Source organism: Colletotrichum chrysophilum (assembly GCF_026319265.1).
Source record: "Colletotrichum chrysophilum strain AFK26 chromosome Unknown scaffold_65, whole genome shotgun sequence".
Lineage (NCBI taxonomy): Eukaryota > Fungi > Ascomycota > Sordariomycetes > Glomerellales > Glomerellaceae > Colletotrichum > Colletotrichum chrysophilum.
This window is the reverse complement of record NW_026517352.1, coordinates 136,569-150,120: the sequence shown is the minus strand read 5'-3', so window position 1 is coordinate 150,120 and position 13,552 is coordinate 136,569. Positions and strand designations below refer to the sequence as shown.

The following is a 13,552-nucleotide window of genomic DNA, read 5'->3' as shown; positions in this document are numbered from 1 at the left end:
GTCGCAATAGCCATTTCGCACTGTAATATCACATGGTAGGCATGTGTATGAACACAGTGTGAAAGCTTCTTCAGATGGAAAAGAGCTTCTGCAAACGACGTTGTCCTCCGTGGTCCCCTTGTTCGTTTCTTGGTATTAGGCTATGACGGCATTCAGCAAACAGCTGTGGTTGGTGGCGCTTCTTTTCACCGTTGTATTCTACGCCATCGATGCAGGTCTTGCACCATCGCTGTGTCCACATTTTCGGCACCCTAACCGAAAATCACTTCGTGATAATGATAACGGTGGACTGCTATGTTGATAAGACTGATATGCAGTTTTTTCCCTCTTCTGTTTCTTAATAACTTTGAGCTCGATTGCACGTTTTCATCACAGCACACCGATTCAGAATGCTTTCTATCTCATATGTATGCTCGCACCCTGAGAAGAATGCAAGGGCTGGTCAATTGCAACGAATGGTCGTTCTGAGTCATTTTGGTTCGGCTTGTGATGCAAGGTTTAGATGTCTCATTAGGCGTAAGTGTTGACGGCTTCAATCCAATGATGCTGGCGTCTTACATATGAGCTGAGCTGAAACTTCTGCCACATTTTGTCGGCGCATGTGTTCCATGTAGAAGTGAGCACGGCGACTAGCCGAAGTTTTCTCTCCTGTCCTTCCGGTGAGGCGTTTAGGAAACATTTCCGGGCCCGGCCTCGGGATGTGGAGGTGGATCGTGGCTGATTGTCCGGAGGCCGCAACGCTAGGATTGCCCCGGGATATCCGCAAGAGCGAGGCGGTTCGGCTTTTCAAGATTCTCGAAACTGCGCTACTGAGAGAGCTTGCGATGTTCAATAATTTGGCGTGACTGGGCGCAAGCCGTGTGGGACGCATGCTTTCAAAGTACTGGCATTTCAACATAGCCTATGGATTCCTAGTTGTACATTTGGTCGTCGCATCAGTGCATAGATCTGGCTATCGAACCAGAAGGCCAAGAAGCAAATGCAAAAAAACTTTTTGAAGTCTAGTAGTTTGCTGATTTATGGACTTTGGCTTTGAGCAGTAGAGCCTGTGCTCTTTTGACGTCGTCTCATCATCGTAGAGGTAACAAGGCTTAATAATGCTTCCCTTAATCGAAATGGAGTTAGCCTGAGTTCCTGGCCATTTCAAGTTTTGTATCAAGTTTTGTAGAAAGATTGAACATCTATACGATAATCCATATACAATTTTCAGGGGCGAAATGAAACTGAAGCCATCATGTCTTCCATGCGACGTTCGTCAAAATACCAAAGCTAGGAACAATCGTCAATTCACGGAACCCAACTTTTATCCAGCCAACCCTCATCAAACGGAACTGTAAGTGATTTCGAATTAATGGTGTCTCTGCTGCTTTTATCTAAACTGATAGAGCGACTTTATGTCTACTAGTGTTCAGCTTGCCTTGTCTACCAGTTTTTTCACCACCACCGGATTGAGGTATAACCGATTCCCTGTAAGACCCTGGGCGTTATTTCACCCGCTCTTCCTCAATCTTTTGCCACATCAAAGTACAATATTGCCTATAGATTGATCTCTTGTTAGCACATTCTCATCCAGACGTCCAATTATCGTCGCGACACACTCTCGGGGTCCCTGGACTAAGTGCTGCGTCACGCTAGTGAACAGCCTTGATGCTTCTTTCAGAAGCCAGTCAGGTGAAGCATCCAGGTTCATGGACATGAGCTAATCAGGCGTTTCGAATTTCAGCTCTTCCAATGTTTGGGATCGCGAAACAATAAAAGAGACCAGAGATCAACCCTATCCACTCGAGCAACCGCTCTGGTGATCCTTCCAGCGCGAGATTTAGGGGTTTTATTGATCAAAGAACAGATCCAGTCACAGTGTAGACAGAGCGAACACCATAGCTGCCTCTCAAGTAGCAATAGTAGTGTTCAGCGTCTTACGTCGCAGCATTTGCAGTGCTTCCCTTTGCAATATCCTCCGTATCATAGCTTCTTAGCCTTTCTCCAAGTACTCATGTCTAGACGGGATGCACAAATTCTTAGAAACATGAAGGTTTTTGTAATCTGTAATGACGACGAGATCTCAAGAGGGTACCGTGATGTCGATGACAAATCACTGTTGCGCGACAGCCTACGGAACCACCGGATAATGATGTCGATTTCGAACAGAATCCTATTCCTCACAGCGCCAGGATCTTCAATCAGGTGGATGTTTGCCACGCTATCAGTGTTTTGTGGCTTCCTCACATATGGTGTCTGAAGGACAGTAGGACGAAATCTTTCACGTATTCGTCGCACTCACAGTATAATCACCGTAAGAAATGACATGATGTTTCCTAGTCGGCCCTCAGGATTGAGGTACAGAGTTTTACAACCTACTCTCCATTCTGACCTCATTTTTGGCCACCGAAACCTGTGATAGGGGCGCCTGCAACACAACAGAGGTTTCCCGAGACCAAAGTCCAGGCCAAATTTCAAGTGAGGACAAGCATCGACGTCCAAAGACCGGAGACTCATCTCGTCGGATGAACCCGCTCACAACGGTCTGACTTTGCTTCGGACAGCTGGCCGGCAGTACCCGTACACTTGCTGAATCGTGAGTGGCGACATTGCAGAGAGTCAGAATACTCGATTCATGAACACACGAGACCTCTCACAGCACTCAAGAATGTCGGTGAAAGCTGATGAATACGACATCTAGATGACGGCCCATCTATTGAGATGGCATCGTGGGCCAAGACAAAGAGCATACTTGATTGCGAGCTCAGGCGAACACCCCTTTTATTCCATCAACCTACGCTGTTTTTAATTTGGAAACATTGCATCGCTCCAGTTATCTTTCAACGCCGCCTGCGAGTCCACCAAAAGACGCAGTGCAGCCAAACGCCATTGGGGGCCGAACCGTTCCTGCAGATGACGATCAGCATTCGTGACATGCCGTCAGCAGGCACCTTCTCCAGACTCCTGGATCCCAACCAACCCGTAACGTCCCCAGTTTTCCCGCTGCGGGCTCACCCTAATTGCTCTAATCTTATCGCGGCGCGACAGACTTTCGGCTTGCATCCGGCTCTCTAACATGCTTCGGAAAGCTGCGTCTCGAGGTCCTTACAATTTTTAAGGTGTGCTATTGTTGCAAGGTCCTGAGATATTTGGGGGACGTTACGTGGCAAGTGGGGTTCTGGGCAGAATGTTTTCCGTGATGTCCTGTAAAATCGCCATGATGGTCGGTTTTCTGCTCACCATGCGGTTTAGTTGACCGCAGTCTGGATGCATCTAAAGGCCTTCCGAGATGTCAGTTACTATCGTCGACCGAGGTCTTACGCGTCTTTACAGAAGCTAACCCAAGTTCTACCGGCTATTATTCAAAGTTGTTTGCATTAAATGGCTACTTTCTTCTTTAGCCTCAAAGACGGCTCAGCTGTCTCACGAACGAACTAGACATTGCGGTGAGCGCCTCGTTAATGCATACTCGGCCGGTGGAAGGAGTTTGAATCCGAAAGACAATATATTGGCGGGGAATGCTTTTCCGCATATTAAATGCGGGTGAGTTGAAGTGGACTGCTGCTTGCTAATGAGGGACCTGCAACCCCGAGCAAACAAAATGTGCAATATCTAAAGTTGCCAAGTCCGAGTTTTCCAGAGTCTTGGCAAATTCCATTCGAACTTTGACAGAGTTTACGGCATGAATCAAGCAATGCTCGCCTGCCACGCGGGTAATGTGACATCAGGTACACATACCGCCGGGTCTGGCCATCAATGTACAACGAGGACGACCTCCTGTAAGCTCTTCCCTCTCGTGTTGATTTTGTTCAGGGGGAAATCATGTTCCTGGTTGCATTGTTTCGGGACCCGCAGAAGCGCCACAGAAGTCTCTCTCTTCGTATCCAGTTAGGGGAAGCGAGCCAACGAAATGCGGCTGAGTGCTTATCCCGGGTCCGCCAACAATGTTGCACTCCAGCACAAAATCGCACACGTTACCGCGCCGCCGACCGCGGGTTCCTCCCTGCGTCGGTCGGGGCAAGCCGAATGGAGCGTAGCTTCAGACGAAAAAAAATCCCCACGATTCCTGACCCTTGCCTTTCGGGAGGTTTATGAATAGTGTCATGCGTGACTGTCAACTGCCGTGGTGGCGCTACCAGCTGTCTCTCTCTTTCTCCGGCCGCCCCATCGTGTGTTCTGCTTTGAGTGACGGGCATGGGGGACAGAAGGCCAGACTGGGAATCCGAAAGCCTCGCTCGCTCGGTCGCGTCGTACGTTGCCTGGACTGATTTTGATGATTTTGATTCGGGTGGTGGGGGCCTGTCTCCGCTTACGGGATGTCAGGGGTTGGGGTTTAAACACGGCTGAAATGTGACACTGGAGCCTCAAAAGAGGCATCGTGGGAAGTTTTGACGTTTCTGAGAGGCTCAGTATGCTTGCGGATGGGCCCGCGTTAAAGGAACGGGTGTTCTTGGCAGTATTAACACAACACAGCACATTCTCCGTTATTGCGTCGATCGGCTGCGGATTGATTGCGTCTGTGCCAGCAACCGCCTTGACCACCCCCTTGAGGAGCAGGGGTCCGGCATGGAACCCCAGCGATTGTTTCCTGATCGAGTAACTGTTGGCTGCTCCATTGGATTTTACGTGTGGAGCGGCGAACCCCCTCATATATCCAAATCCATGGTCGTTTACGCGCCGCTGTGAGCCAGGGGCCGGAGCTACGCGGCCACTGCAGCGCAGCAACACGGGCGACATGGGCAAACATGGGCAATTTTGGGGTCATCATGGTTGTGACTATCGAGACAATGAGGAATGATGAATGATCCCAAAATCCGAAAGACCCAGTTTTGGGCCAACGGCTCAGTGGTATAATATCTCGCGTCTTCTTGCCGCTTGCTGATCATCCTTCTTGGTCTTTCATTCTCCAGTCACTCATTTTCCATTCGTTCAGCCCTATTCAGTCTTTTTTTCCAACTACCAAGATGTTTGCCAAGTCCTTCCTTATCGCCGCTGCGGCCATCGCCCAGCAAGCCGCCGCCGTCTCTGTCTCTGGCACCCCTGAGGGTTTCGCCGCCGACGTGACCGGAGGAGGCTCTGCCACCGCCGTCACCCCCACCACCAACGACGAGCTGGTCTCGTACCTCGGCGACTCCACGGCCCGCGTCATCGTCCTCACCAAGACGTTCGACTTCACCGACGCCGACGGCACCGCCACCGAGACCGGCTGCGCCCCCTGGGGCACCGGATCCGCCTGCCAGGTCGCCATCAACAAGGACGACTGGTGCACCAACTACCAGAGCTCTGCGCCCTCCGTCTCTGTCTCCTACAACAAGGCTGGCCTGAACCCTATCAAGGTCGGCTCCAACAAGTCAATCATCGGTAGCGGTTCTTCCGGTGTTATTGTCGGCAAGGGTCTCCGCCTCGCCGGCTCCAAGAACGTCATCATCCAGAACATCAAGGTTGAGAACATCAACCCCAAGTACGTCTGGGGAGGTGACGCCATCACCCTCGACTCTACCGACCTTGTCTGGATCGACCACGTCACCGTAAGTTTGTTCTGAAGTCCGTCTCACCAAATCCAAACTAACTCTCCCCCCCTAGACCTCCAAGATCGGCCGTCAGCACCTCGTCCTCGGCACCTCCGCATCCGGCCGCGTCTCCGTCACCAACAACGAGTTCGATGGCAAGTCCGACTACTCCGCCACCTGCGACGGCCAGCACTACTGGAACGCCTACTTCGCCGGCAGCAGCGACACCATCACCCTCAAGGGCAACTACTTCCACGACTTCAGCGGCCGCGCCCCCAAGGTCAACGGCAACTCCTTCGTCCACGCCGTCAACAACGTCTTCGAGACCTCCACCGGCCACGCCTTTGAGGTCACCTCCGGCGGCTACGTCCTGCTCGAGGGTAACGTCTTCAAGAACGTCGCCGCCCCCATCGAGTCCGGCGGCGACGGCGCCAACCTCGCCATCACCTCCGACAACGCCTCCACCTGCTCCTCCAAGCTCGGCCGCTCCTGCCAGGCCAACAGCTTCTCCAGCTCCGGCTCCTACGCCGGCACCGACAGCTCCGTCCTCAACAAGTTCGGCAGCGCCGACATCCCCGACGCCGTTGCTGCTTCTTCCGTCAGCAGCTCCTCTGCCGGCTACGGCAAGCTCTAAGCTGTTTCTCTTTTCCGCAGCAGTAGCTCGCCGGCCACTCTTACTACCCGGCCGTCGCTTTCAGACGCGCCCTTCTCGAGCATTCGGGCACCCCAAGGTTGACCTTGGGTTTGGTAGTGTGGGGCGGTTCTTCTATTCCGTAAATACCTTTTTAGCTTCTTCACAACATGTATAAACAGTGTGTGTACATGTACATATAAATGCAAACAATCTTCCTGGAAACTATCATCGCGAGCCTCCTTCATCAAGTGACGTTGAATTGACTTTCCGCCCCGATCGCCGTTGATTAAAAGGTTTCTCGCGCCATGTGCCGGATTGCCGGTGTTGGTCGCTGGAACGTCAGTGCTCACCTCCCACCCGTACCGCCCACCCGCACGCACGGCATGTCTCCGAAACCCTACTTACCTTAAATCATGCATCCCATGTCGATACGCCGCAGTGGGCGGTTGTGGGCGCAATGCGACTTACACTCAGGTAGTTCAGTGGCTTGTGCGCGAATTCAATTTGACACGGCATTGCGACGCAGTTTTCCGCACTATTGCGTAGTCTGGTGTGCGTATTTTTATCCACCCGAATCACGGCAACTTGAGATCTTCACAGTATGGTGGGTACGCGCTGCAAATCCGGGTAATGTGATCGGCTTTACTCCAAGAACTGATCGCCGTTCGCAGATCGCAACTCTTTTTCTTCAAGTGGCCCACCTCACCTGAAGCTTGTCACGACTTGGCAGAAAATCTTCAACCTTCCCGCGATCTTCAGTCAATCAAGCCGTCACGACATGTGCATGCGAGTAATGACAAGGATTTCTCCACAGGTAGATTATCTACCATACTTAGTGCTTTCCTGAGGATTTTTTTGGGCAGATTTTACTGGTTTACGTTGGTCTTAGTATCGAGTGCAATTCCCACCAAGACTGACTCGATATGGTGGTACTGTGTACCAAGCAAAACAAGAGAGCCAGCAATTTATCAATTGAGAGTTTCTTTTTTTCCCCTGACACAGTGAGACGGGTATGATTCTCAGCATATCATGTAGTGAAGAGTTTGGGACGACTTCTTCAAAAGCCTTCTTATATTCTACCAAGTTGTGTTGTCTCTGCATCTCTTTAAAGCTCAAGAAAACGTCAAAGGCGTCGCCTACCAACCTATGAATATTTGCTAATTCGTCGGGATGCTGTACCGCGCGAATGTAGGGGTTTGTAAATTGTAACAGGTTGTCGGAATAAAACAGGGTTCAGCCTCAAAGCGTGACGGAAGACATCGAGCTTCCATTATCGGACCCTAAGGTTCACAGCTGCCGCAGGCTTCTCAGGCGGGCCGCGGACGAATGTGATCTGGTTTCAGTTATCTTATTGGTTCGCATAACCTCGTATTTACAAGAATTCAAAGAGCCCGTCTGTGGCGCTCGTACCCATCCAGCTAGCAGGCATGAAACCTATATCTTAGCACACCTCGCAGGTGTAGCTGATCTGATAGCAAGTGTCACCACACGTAGTGTTGAAATCTATTGAAGTACCATCTGGGACAGAGGCCGTCTGGTATGAATACTGAACAGCATAATTGTTGTTCAAGTTTTGAACACCAATACTGGCGCTAGCGCCCTTGTTCGGGGATTGGTAATAGGCCATAGTGACCAATCCTGGAAGATTTTCATAGAATTTTGTTGCAAAATGATAATTTGTACTTTGTGCTCCGAATCCACCAACGACATGTTCGAAAGTAACTTGGCGACCAGTCCCTCGAGCAGAGGGGGATATCTGGTAACATAGACCCTCTGGCCTACCGAAGTCATAAAGATCTTGCTGAAAAGTCAAAATAGATACTGCCGGGAACGAGGTCGTGGGTACTCGTACTGGATTGTAGCCAGATGGTGGGGCAGCAAAGGAGATGAAACCATTGACGGAGACATAAACAACCGTACTGTAAGAGCCGTTTATGCCGATGGAAAACGGCAGATTCACAGTGGCATATCCATCGTCAGGTGAGGTTTCAGTAAGGCGGGTAGGGTTACAAAGTCTGACCGCTTGGGTTCCTGTTGAGTTGCATGGAGCTGGAGCTTGAGTTGTGTTGCATTGAACCGTGGCAGGGCATGCGCTCGCGGTGGGCTGGGCTGATGATGAACTGCGAGACGAGCTGCTAGACGAGCTACTGGAAGAACTGCTGGAAGAACTGCTGGAAGATGTAGTGAACGTGGCTGCGACCGTGGGAGAGAATGGAGGGCTAGCCGATGACGAGCCAGATGAAGACGTCTGTGTGGCCGAACTGCTTGATGAAACCGCTGATGAAGTGGAGCTACTGCTTGTGGATATAAGTGAGGTAGAAGAAGTCGCTGTCATCTGGGTGGAAGAGGATACTGAAGATGCCGTAGATGTGAGTGTTGAAGAAGATGATGTCGATGGAATGACAGACGATGCTATTGACGTCGTAGACCGAGTCAGTGAAGGTACTGTTGATGTAGGAATAGATGAAGACAATGCTAAGGTTGAGGTCGCAGACTCTGCGGAAGATATCGTTGATGAAAGAATAGGTGATAGCGATGATGACGTCATTGTTGGCGCGGTAGCCGACAATATCACGGTTGATGTAGATGTAATTGGGACATAGAATTGAGAAGACGATGAAGCCAAGCTTGGAAACACTGATGCGGAAGTCGATGACTGAGAGACGGCCAAGTTGAAGGTTGATGAGGAAGGCCCCTGGCTTGAAATAGGGGCCAGAATGCTTGAAGAGCGACTGCTCGGAACCGTTGTCACAGGAGTATCCTGGGTTGATGTTTTGGCAAGTGAGGATTCCTGTAAGGTGATGTTGGGGAAGAATAGAGACAGCGTCCGGAAGGTCGTTGAGCTGGTCTGAGCCTCACTTGCTAGAGTCGAGCTGGTTGGTGGCAACCGGTCACTTGTGAGAACTTGCTGGGAGCTCGGCTGAGAGCTCGAGGTTGCGACTGATACCTGGCTGCTGTGAGTATTCAACTCGGTGGCGGGCGGCCTTGATGTTTGAATTACTCCCGTACTGACTGGTACCGGAGTGGACTGGCTATCAGAAGGGTTCGTTGTTGTTTGTATCTGCAGGGAGTTACTGGAGCTGGCGGATACAATCTGTCCGTTCTGACATTGCTCGGCTGTTCGGAAACGTTAGGTACATATCTAGAGATTAATTTCAACTAGTTCACATTAATGGGATAACTTGTCTCCGTAAGTGACGATATTGACAAGTACGCAGCCTGAGGGGCCAGATGTGAAAACGATGTACACTTGCCCGCTGGTGGCGTCCTGACAGAAACTTGCTTCCCCGTTAGGCAGCGCCGGATTTCGGAAGACGAGTAGGCCGTTGACGGTCGTGAAGCCTCTCGTGACTGCCCCAGCTGGGGGGCTAACTGTGCTTCGGAGCTGTCTAAAAGAATCTCCAACATCGTAGTACAGTGGAATTCCCCCTATAAACAGCTCTTGTGCGTCAGATAAGATGAAGACGCTGGCTAGGTCGCAAGTTGGAGGGTTCTCATCCAATCCAGTACTGATGAAGCCGCCGAGATCTCGTTTGCGTATGCGCTTCGTCCTCTCGGGTGGAGCTGGAGCAATGAGGAATATCACTCGATTACCAGGTATTACTGAAGTTGTGGGAACGGGTGGCGAAGTCGTGATGGCAAAAGAGCCAGATACCCCGGAGCTCGCGACCGTGGTAGAGGGTACATTTGAAAACGACGTGCCTCCAGCAGCCGTCACCGATATCGAAGCGCTGGTTTGTATGGATTCGGTTGGTATCGAAGATCCTGGGATAAGTGCGCTTGTTAATAGCGCGGATGATGTGCCCTCTGACTCGGCAGACGTCGCAAGGATCTCGGAACCTGTAGACGCGACTGTTGACGCCGATACGGTCATCGGAGCGGAGTATAATGACGACTGAGCCGGACTCGCGGTCGAGTTGCCAGGAATTATTGTGGTCCCGAAAGATACAGGCTCGAGGTACGTTGAAAGATATGTGAAGCACCATAGTCGTTCGACATCATTAGCCGGAGGAGCAGCACCCACTGTGGCGACCACACCGAGTATAGCAGCGACCCGCAATAGCCGTGCCATGTCAGTGATGTGAGGGGGTGAGGGGGGACAATTGTCAGTTGGAGGTGTTGATGCGCGTTTTGCGGTATATTGAAGGAGGCAACAGAGGAGTAAAATGCGCACACGGATGAATCGGGAGGCGCAGTGCAAATGGTTGATGTGAAGTCTCGGGCCGATGAAAAACATCGCTGCCCCTTTGGCATAGAGACATTTGCATATCTGTCTCGATCGATTTGCGTTTGGGCATGCTGGGAGATGGAAGGGCTGAAACCCAGACAGGGAGACAGGAACGCGTGTACGCTAAAATTAGAGAAACAAGTATCTTCATTCCCGTTGCACTATCACTCTTATGCAACATGTAAACAACAACGTGTCTCTCGTCTGTGAGACATTGCGAAACAGGTGAATTCCCGGATAATCTGGATGCCAGATCTCACCCGTCGTGAAGATTGTATATCATTGGGGAAGCGCCACAAATCTTTGCTTTAGCTTCCCCCTTGCCCATCATACTTGCGCTCACAAGGGGGACCATCTTCGAAAGGCATAAACCGCGTTGCTTCGCCACCATTGCACACCAGCCCAGAGACATACATACGCTGCTAGCACATCGGATTTACGTCTAGGTTATAAGCGCAACGGCCAACTCTTTCTCCGCCGTCATACAGTACGAAGCACACATCATGCAGGGACATCGTTGGATGCCCGCAGTCGCCGTCACTTCCGCCGCCGCCATCTCTGCGGCACCCGAGAAAATTACTCTGACATGGCGGACGGCCACAATCACACAATGCTTCGCCTTCACGTTCGAGACACCCTCGGTTTGCAACGGCCATTGTGTCAGACCTTTTGTACAGAAGCCAGTAGCTCAGCATGAGCCCATCACGGTACAAATACAGGCCCCAAGCTGCAACTCTTGTGGATGCGACGCCTGCGCTCATACCATAGCGTTCACGACGACGTACGATTCATTTTGCTCGACCGGTCTCTCTCGTCAAGTATACGCGGTGACAGAGACGTACAGCGGTGTTGAAGCAAAGCCTACCGTAGCTTCGTTGTCAGTGCCACTTGGCTTCACCGCCGAAGTACAGACCTGCACGACGTGCGGTGACAAGCCAGTCACGGCAACAATTACATACCCGGTGCCAGATGCTGCGTATATCACGGGTATATCGGGGCCGTTCCCTGCGCCACCTGGGGCAAAGAGCTATGAAATCAACATGAGCGGTTCGCTTGGGGCTTCCCCATTGCAAGATGGCGATGACGCTGGGGCTGGCTTTGCTTCTACTGTGGCACCTACTGCAGCACCTACCCTTGAGACCATAGCTGGGTCAAATCTCACTCCCGGTCCGAGTCCGGTTCCAAGGCCAGCGTCGGGCGATGCGAATGGATCAGGACAAAACTCTTTATTGGGTGGAGCGGAGGGGAGTGCGGTGTCCTACGGCGACTCTGGTGTCGAACCAAGCCTTTCAGCTGGACAGTACGGCACTCCGGCTTTCTCACCGACCTACGGCATCCCTGGCTTTGGTCCCACTCAAGGCTCAAGCTCAGATGTTGAAGCTAGGCCCTCATCTCGTGAGTATTCTTTACAAGACCACACGGTAAACGAGAATCGTTCTCACCAAATTACAGCTGTGGCATCGAACAGCATCGTTGTGGTGACACAGGGCTCGACAGGTTGTCCGCCCTTTTCTTCCAGGCTGGGACTTGCCGTGGGGTCATTTATTATCTTTCTTACAAACATCCTGTGAGACGTATATGTTGAAAGGGGTTACCCCTTCAGTTCTGTGTATGACCATGGTCGCTACTTTTCAACACTGAGTTTGGAGAAGTAGGACGGCTCTATGCAATACGTACATAATAGAAAAACAATACATCAACTTTCGACAAGGGAAACCGAGGACAAAATGGGAAGCCTCATATAAACTCAGAAGTACCAGTAGATAGATCGATTTGAATACACAAAGAACAGACAGCGAGAATTCACATGTTAAATGGAATACTGGAGAGAATGACACGATTAAGAATCAGAAAGCCCAAGAATGAAAATGAGAAAATATGAAACATGCAACTGCACCCGATCAGCAAAATCTTCAAAAGCTCCAGTTTCTACCCGAATGATGGGCCATCTGGTCTAGGAACGTTTCCTCTGCCACCAAGGTTACATAGTCTTCAAATAGTCGCTTGCTGACTGAACAAACGAAGTGTCCTGCTTCATCCCCAACGATATGGCTAGGCTGTTGTCGAGATGATCAGCCCAGGAATACAGCAAAGATGTTAGCTCTGGATCGTCCCTTTCTTCAACCAGTAACAGCTTATCCTTGCCACCAACCTCCTCTAGCGCGTCCAGCATGTCCTGCACCGTCACGCCGAAACCCGGCATATTTACGGCTCTCCGGTGTGGGGGCAGAGCGTCTTTCGGTAGGGTCAAAGCCACCATCAAGTTGTGGACCAGTGTCTTTGGAGAAGACATCCAATGACGCCAAGCTCGATCTTTCAAAGGGATGGTGCACCTCTGGCCATTGAGTGGCTCCCGAATTACTCCCGAAAGAAAGCTAGACACTGCTGCGCTAGGAGCACCCGGTCGGACGGAGATGGTAGGGAACCGAAGGGCAAAGCCATTGATCATGTTCCTACGGGTGTAGTCGTTGATGAGGGTTTCGCATATAACCTTCTGACAACCGTAGGACATTTCTGGACTCGGGATGTCGTCTTCCGTGACATTTTGTGCGGGGACCGGTCTGCCATACACGGCTTCACTCGATGCGTAGAGAACGCGAACGCCGGGGCATCTCTTGGCAAGAAGATTCAAAACTGAGCGTGTTGCATCAACATTGACGCGATAACCCAGTTCGAAGTTTGCCTCTGCGCCGGAACTCATGATCCCATGGAGAAGTATGGCTGCATCGAGACTCTCCGGCACCACCTTTGTCGCCTCATCGACTAGATCAGCTTTGATAAGCTTCACGTTGTTGTGGGATTTTGAGCTGGATATGGGCGGTTCGATAACATCGGTTAAGATGAGCTCATTGCTTTCGTCTTCTAATAATTTGCTGGCGACAATCTGACCGATGAATCCGGCGGCGCCGGTGATGAGTACGCGCATTTCAACGTGATGTTTGGCAAAGAACTCAAGTTTCGGCAAAATATCCTCAATGTTGGCTCATTCATGAGTTTCTATCAGGATCATTTCGAATATTTTGAATTGCCTCCATGTATAGATTCCCACGAGACTTCTTTCCCAATTCCCTCTCGGATCTAGATTTGGGTGCCGTTCCGGTCGGATAATGCTCCGCTGCTAGGTGCCGGGAATTGAGGGGTCTTAACGGGGGATCAATACCCCGGTGGCGCCGGCGACGGCAGTGACAATTCGCTCGAAGC

The 13,552-nt window shown here is 51.1% G+C and overlaps 2 protein-coding genes across 2 annotated transcripts; one reads left to right on the top strand and one right to left on the bottom strand.

Moving 5' to 3' along the window:
- Positions 1–4,943: 4,943 nt before the first annotated feature.
- Positions 4,944–6,123, top strand: COL26b_007833 (uncharacterized protein; the record flags this gene model as incomplete). Its single annotated transcript, XM_053180614.1, has 2 exons — positions 4,944–5,507; positions 5,563–6,123. The coding sequence occupies 2 exons, from the start codon at positions 4,944–4,946 to the stop codon at positions 6,121–6,123; spliced, it is 1,125 nt and encodes a 374-aa protein (XP_053035455.1).
- A 2,291-nt stretch (positions 6,124–8,414) lies between these two features.
- COL26b_007832 (uncharacterized protein) lies at positions 8,415–9,233 on the bottom strand (the record flags this gene model as incomplete). The annotated part of the gene is made up of 3 exons (XM_053180613.1): positions 8,415–8,884; positions 9,133–9,155; positions 9,199–9,233. The coding sequence occupies 3 exons, from the start codon at positions 9,231–9,233 to the stop codon at positions 8,415–8,417; spliced, it is 528 nt and encodes a 175-aa protein (XP_053035454.1).
- Positions 9,234–13,552: the final 4,319 nt, after the last annotated feature.